Below are 7,285 nucleotides of genomic sequence, written 5' to 3'. Positions count from 1 at the left end.
TAAAACACTATGAAATACCAGGTCCTGTCCTCGGAGCTATTTGGGGGGGAATTCAATTTTCGCTGAATGGTGAGAAGGGCCAGCGATTCTATGGGGGCTGAGGGTAAGTTTGGGTGGGTGAGGAAAATGCTCAGGGGTTGTCTTGACAGTCCTGAGAGGCTTGCTGGTGGCTGGGTAACACACAACCGTTCATACACCTGCAGCCACAGGGACACCTGCACACACCCGGTAGACAGCCCCACAGTACTGAGCCTCTGCAGGCCCCGGTTTGCCAGCATCTTCCTTACTCTGGCCGGGCAGGGCTGTCTGCAGGGTGATCTGATGTCCCCCAGCAGCCCCAACCCCCACTCCCACTCAGGAGGTGCTCTATTTGGGTCTACTTGGTGCGGAACTTGTTTCTCTGGTCCCTTCTTCCACAGTCGAAGGCCCACCCACCAGCTCCCCCACCCCCCCACCCCCGCAGCCTCCCACCCACCAGCAGCTCTCTTTCCGGCCTTTGGCGGTAAGGAGCAGGAGGACCCGCTGCTGCAAAGTGTGACCCTTAGTTAGAACGGAGGTTACTGACTCTTTTGTATCAATTGCTGGGAAATTCGCCCGAGCAGTTCCCGCAAAACTTCTGTCCCAGAGTCCCAGACAGATTCCTGGCTATCCCCAGTCCCCACCGGCCTGTGACCCTACAGAGTCCCTGGTAAGTGAGGAGTCTTTAGGATGTGGGGGAGAAATGAGTCTCTCTCCTTCCCCCAGAAACAAGAACAAAAGTGGGAACTGGGTATAATATCCTTGCTGTCCCACTCTGTTTCCTTTTTTCCAAGTCCTTTCCAGCGTCTCAAAGGTATAAACTTCTCTGCTTCTGCCACGGGAGGTGCAGAGACCAGGGTCAGCCCCAGGAAAGGACCAGCGTGGGCTTTTGATAGCCACAGAAGGAGCCCTCTAACTGTGGTAGGACCAAGGAAGAGCTCGGGACTCTAGAAACCAAACAGGACCAAGGGTGGCCTGGAAGCAGTGTTCCCCCTCTGATCTTTTAAAAACTAGAAACAAAGAAATAAGGCTTTGGCTGCTAAAGTAGGTCTCCGGGCTGCCACCCCTTCCTCTCCCTGTTCTCTGACCCTGCCTGCTTGTCTCCAGCCTGCACAGCGTCCTACTCACTGGTGGAGGGTCCCTCAACACTCAGTGCATCGAGGGGATCCGAATTCTCCCTGCTACACTAAGGAGAAATACCTTCTCACCCCAGTTCCTGGGGCCAAGAACCCACAAAAATACTGTAATATCCAATTTCCCTTAAACACATACTGGAGTTAGAGTTAAGACTCTTTTGTGCTTAAAAAAAAGATAACAAAGCGATTTAAAGATAATTAATTGCATTAAACTATTGACTAACTACCTCGCTCAATAGTAATTCATTTAGAGAATATTAAAATCGGAGGAACAATGATAAAATTGATGCTGATTCCTATGGGGATGGGGGAAGGCCAGTAAATTAGATACTTTCTTAATCTGGCGTAAATAATAACATGTCTGTCTCCCTCTCTCTCAGGCCCATTCCCTATCGTTTATACCAGACTCCAAAGCTGGCTTTCATAATTGATATCAGTTACTCAATGAGTACTTTTTCATTTGGTCTTGTTATCCGTGATAATTGGGAAGTTCAGGGGCTGGGAGTTGGGATTCTGAACTCCTCCTTTGCCTGACTGACCTGGGGCTGGAAGGCCCGCATTTTGGTGGCCCTTTATTTTTTAATCGGTTTGTGACAGTTTATCTGTCCCAGGGCTTCCACTCTTGTCCTGGACACGCTGAGGAGTTTGGTGCCCTCCAGAACCTAAGACTGATTCGCTTCTGCAATGACCACCCTAGTCCTGCGGCCTTGCGGGGGGGGGGGGGGGCTGTTGGGGGGGTTAGCCGGGAGGGTTACCTGAAATGCAGGTGACTCAGCAGCAAACCGGGGTGAAGAGCACTCACTTTGTTTTTGTTTGAAAAGAGATGAGTAGAAGCCTTGAACTCTGAATATCTTGGGCAGTGGGGACCCCCCGGAGGAAAATTTGGAGAGGGGGGGAAAATAGGAGGTGCAGAAAGTACTCTTGGAGGACACCAGCAGGGCCTGCCCACCTCCCTGTGAGAACAGGGGCTCAGATACTAGTTCTTCACCTTCCCCACCCCAAGGTCTGGACTAGGGAGCCGCGACCCTCGGCCCGAGCCCTGGCAGCCTGGAGGGTCCCCGAGATGGCTCTTTCGTTATTTATTCACTTATTTATTCATTTATAAAGTGTTTACTTAGATCGGCGCAGATGTAACATCTCATTTACAGCGTGGCCTCGGGGCATAGAAGCAATTGGCAACAAAAGAGTAACTCCGGAGAATTAGAGAAAAACACACACAACAACAACCAAGCGAGCAGGGGTGGGAGGAGAGCGAGCGGTGCTGGGCTCAGGACAGCGCCAGATAGGACAGGCAGAGAGACCCGGAGTGAGGGTCCTCAAGGGGGATTCTCTGGACCCTGGACGTGCCCGAACCCCTGAGGTCCTCAACAGTGTGCATCCACCTAACCTCTTCGGAGAGGCTGGGGACACAGACATGGGCGGGACATAATACAGATTCGCAGGAGGCTGTGGTAGCATCGCTAGTGTTGCCCGCGCAATCAGGGAGGCCCCCAAGGGGGACGCTCATCTCCCACCCATTCTCTGTCTCGGAGTGGAACGTTGTGAGCTGACCGCAGCAGGTCCTTGTCCCGGCCTGGTGGCTCAAGGTTCAGCTGGCCTCGCGTACCTCCAGCCCTGTCCAGCATGGACAGACCTCAGGTCCCTCTGCCTGGCTCCTGTGCGCACCACGAATGTCTATCAGCTAGTCCTCTGTTGCAGTGACCCCAGCTTCTGTCTCTGGGGAAACTGAGGGCCACGGTCTTTGTGGCGCGAACTAGGCAGCTGAGGACCCAGATTCACGCCCCGCCAAGGTGCCCCGGGGGCAGAAAGGAGAGGACTTGCCAAGATAGCCCAAAGCACAAAGTGTGCTCCCACCCCTCCCCTTGGGGAACTCCCGGATTCCTCCAGGGTTCCAGACTCAGCTCCTCCCCATTCGGGGACCACGCCCCTGCCCTCCAAATCCTCAACCTTCCTGCTGCCAGGACTCCCACCCTCCTGCTGCTGTGACCTCTGCTCCTCTTGTTGGGAGGAAATCAAGACCCTGACCTTCAGGATTTTATCCTTCCCTCGGCCAGGACCCCATCCCTCCCATTTCAGGACCCTCCCCTCCCCCTGAGGGGACGCTGCCCTCCCGCGGTCCCTGGCTTGGGCGCCGAGCCCCGTGCTCAGCCGTCAGGGCGCTGACGGGAGGCAGCTGCGGCTGTGTAACTGGGAGCTGGTTGCCTGGCAACCCGAGGCGGCTCATTACCGCGGCCACAGTGATTAACCAAAAATGAAAAAAAAAAAAAAAAAAAAGAAGAAGAAAAAATTAAGGAAGAAAAACATGGGGAAAAAGCGGGGAATATGAAAGTAGAATACACTATTTAATTAGCTAATTGATAATCAACTTCTTTTTAATTATTCACTTAATTAAAAAAAAGTGTAACTACAACACCGCCCTTACAGAGCTGTTGATACCCTGGCAGCATTTTCAAAGCCATCCTTCTGCAGCCGCTGCGAGCTGGGAGGCAACTTTCCCTCCGCCCTCCGCCCTGTTCACCCCCATCCCCTCCTCTTCTCCAACAGTGGAGGACAGCAGCCCCCAGCATCTGGGACCAGAAGGGCTATGTGACGTTCTTTTCTCACCCTGTGTCCTCGCTGCATCTCTAGCCTCAGTCTACCCAAACTATACGCACCGATTTAGAGGCACAGCTGTGCTGCCGCTCCAAGGCCAAGCAGGTGCTGAGGTTTGGAGAAGTTCAATGGGAAACACCCTTTAACTGGAGTTTCACTGAGGGTTGAAGGATCGCTATCCTTCCTCTCTCTGGCGAGGACACCCATATCCCCCGCCCCCCCATTACTTTGTTTTCTTACGTAGGCTAGCTTATCCAGGACCTGCTAAGGGACTTGGGTGCAGGAGCTTGTAATTTGCTGAAGGCCAAGAATGAGTCAAATTAGCCTCCATCCCAGAAAGCTTGGTGCAAGTTGCCTGCTTGCTGGGAGCCCAGGCCGGGTAGGACCAGGCAGGATGGAGACCACAGCCCCACTCTTGGGTACAGGGAGATGGAAGATCAGAAAGTGTGCTCAGTCTCTGCCTGATTGACTGCAAAGGTGGAGTCAGGTGAGGGGTCTCCGGACTTGTGGGGGTGGGAATGCAAAAAAGGTGGAAGATGAGAAGGCTGCCTCAGGTTTCAGGGTCTCCCTTTGTGACCCCCACCTACAGTTTCGGAGAGCCCTGTTATTTATTTATTTATTTGGGACAGGGTCTTCCGGAGTACAGGCTGGGCTTGAACTTTTGACCCTCCTACCTCAGCCTCCAGAGTACTCTGTTGTCACAACAATCTAAATTTTTTTTTTCTGTAAGAATATTTTACAGATATTCTTAGTTAGACCCTGTTTGGTCCTGTGTGGCTCAGGAGACCTGGTACACTGGCTGTGCGACTGCAGGCCTTTGTAGGCTCGAAGGTCTCAGAGTACAGCCTTTGACTGAATTGCAGGATTTTTTTGTTTTTGTTTTATTTTGTTTTGTTTTGTTTTGGCAACGGTCTGGCAGAATAGGGCCAAGGTCAGTGAGGGTGAAGCTCTGACTTGAGAAGATAGTAGCCTTTTATTTTCAGGGTGTTCCCCCTCTTCTCCACCCAGGAAGCAATTGTAGGTCCCATGGGTCACCCGAGTATTTTCCATCTTCTGTACTAGAACCTTCCAGAACCTGGGTTTCTGAGCATCACCTGGGAGGAAGCTGCCTGGATGCCTGGGTGTGCAGTTTCTCACACCTGGATTCATCCTTGGCCTTCGAGCAGATGTTTGGTTTCTAGAAAGCTGGGGACAAGTAGGATCGTCCTTAGGGTCTCTGCTGCCAGAAGAGGGAGTTTCCACAAGGAGAAACCACAGAGGCCAGAAGTCCTGGTATAGGAATCTCTCAGGGCTGAGTCAGAGTCTGGGGAGGTAACTCAGGACGCAAAAGGCTTGCCCTGCGATGGTGAGGGCCTGTTTGAATGCCCACAATCTATATAGAAGTTGGGAGCTGCAGCAGTATGTATAATCATAGCAGAGTCCTACAAAGCAATGGGAGGCAGATTCCAGCTCAGTATACAGCAAGGGACAGCAAAGACCTTGCATCAAACAAAGTTGAAAGTGTGAACTGACATGGTTGTCACACAGCGGCACCTGCACAGCTACATTTACATACATAGGCATGTCACACAGGCGAGAAAAAAAAACGAATCAGGATTCTTGCTGGAATGGAAGTGGGGATTTAGGGAAATGGAACAAGCCATCTATCTGTTTAGTGGGAAGGGAGTTCATGCTCTGTAACCCCACAACCTCAGAATGTGCCTGTGTTCAAAGATAGAGCCCTTGTAGAGGTACATAAGATAAGTGAGCTCACTAATCTAATCCCCCTGAGGTCCTGGACAAAGGAGGCAATCCGGATACAGACACATCCCCCGAAGTATGGTCCTGTGAGGAAAGAAGGAAGAAACATATCTACACACCTGGAAGGAGCCCAAGACTCCTTGATTTTGAACTCAGTTCTTTGGAGGATGAGGAGTAAATGTGTGTGCCATTTGTTACACAGCATGAACATACTGACAGAGTATATACCACAGGGAAGACACAAAGGAAACATCTGCTGGTTGTGCCTCCTGCACGTGGTCTCACCTGGGCACCAGAGGAGTTAGGATGTGTGCGCTTCCTCGACATAGCTATCAGAATTGTGGGCGTCTGTTTTCTCAGTACTAGGGCGGGGTGAGATATTTAACTGGGATTGGTGTTGTGGGCTTGTCTTCTAAATTGGTTGAGACTGAGGCAGGAGGCTACAAGTTCAAGAGAATGAAAGAATAGAGAGAATAAAAAGAAGCAGTGGGTGTGACTCAATGGTAGAGCCCCTGCCTAGAATCCCCCAGTGAGGGGCTGGGGTGTGGCTCAGTGGTAGAGCCCCTGCCTAGAATCCCCCAGTGAGGGTCTGGGGTGTGACTCAATGGTCGAGCCCCTGCCTAGAATCCCCCAGTGAGGGGCTGGGGCGTGGCTCAGTGGTACAGCACCTGACTAGAAACACCTAGTGGGGGCCTGGGGATATGTCTCTGCATAGAGCACTTACTTAATATAACCAAGGCCCTGGAGTTTGTCCCCAGTGCAACCTTTTTTTTTTTTTTTTCCATTTTTCAGGCAACCAGGGATGGAAAAAGGGTTCTCCCAGTCTCCACCCAGCTGTCAAGGCTGTCCATTGTCTAGCTCCCCTTTCTGTCTGCCTTCCTGATATTGTTCCAGAAGGCATTCTTTTTTTTTTTTTTTACTTTTATCTGCATTTATTTCATGTTGAATTTATTCCCGTGCCAGAAGTTTTTGTTTCTTCAGTTTCTTCTGGGATATCTTTTTCTTCTGTGCAACCTCCTCTTCTGGCTTTGGAACAATCTGTTCCTTTTCAGTGAGGATCATCTCAATGTGGCAGGGAGAGCTCATGTATGGGTTAATCCGGCCATGAGCTCTGTAAGTTCTTCGGCGCATCTTAGGGGCTTTGTTCACCTGGATGTGCTCAATGACCAGAGAGTCTACATCTAAACCCTTCAGTTCAGCATTGCTCTCTGCATTTTTTAGCATGTGCAACAAAAATTCCGCACTCTTTTTTGGCCAACGACCCTGTGTCCAGCCCCACTGTTTGGCCTGGGCGCACCTACCGACTCCACCATTGTACCGTCGGAATGGCACACACTGCTTCTTCAAAGTGACATCTTTCAGATACTTGGTGGCTTTTCGGATATGCATACCCTTGATGGCCTGGGCCGTTTCACGGGTGTTCTTAAAGTGAACCCGAAGGTTAGATCCTCTCGATTTGCATGATTTTGTAGGGTTTTCCGGGTCAAGAGAGTAGCGAACCATCTTCACGGGTCACCTCTGGCCGCTTACAGGAAGAAGAGCTCCAGAAGGCATTCTTGAAGCTGGGAACAGAAGCTGGTAATGGCCTCGGACTTTGTGAAGGGAGCTGGCATGTAGGATGGGGGAGTGTTCTGAGTATTCTCTGCTTGTAGCTGCAGATTTATGCACATATAGGTTGTGGAGCTCCACCCAGCTTTCCTTCCTTTCCCCTCCCCTGCTTGGAGCATAAGGGGCATTAGCACTGATGGTTGGTGGATTCCCTCCGCCTGTCAGTGAGCGCCACTTAATTCCCAGGCAAA

At 51.3% G+C, this 7,285-nt stretch overlaps 1 protein-coding gene across 1 annotated transcript; it reads right to left on the bottom strand.

Annotated features, from left to right (window-relative positions):
• Window positions 1–6,417: 6,417 nt before the first annotated feature.
• On the bottom strand, window positions 6,418–7,020 carry LOC148123103 (large ribosomal subunit protein uL22). Its single transcript, XM_087903348.1, has one exon. The coding sequence runs from the start codon at window positions 6,987–6,989 to the stop codon at window positions 6,435–6,437; it is 555 nt and encodes a 184-aa protein (XP_087759474.1). The 5' UTR covers window positions 6,990–7,020; the 3' UTR covers window positions 6,418–6,434.
• Between the last annotated feature and the right edge of the window lie 265 nt (window positions 7,021–7,285).

The sequence above is a fragment of the Myodes glareolus genome, chromosome 2 (genome assembly GCF_982192425.1).
Source record: "Myodes glareolus chromosome 2, mMyoGla1.1, whole genome shotgun sequence".
Lineage (NCBI taxonomy): Eukaryota > Metazoa > Chordata > Mammalia > Rodentia > Cricetidae > Myodes > Myodes glareolus.
Note: the sequence above shows the minus strand (reverse complement) of the source record. Positions and strands in the feature narration are given on the sequence as shown.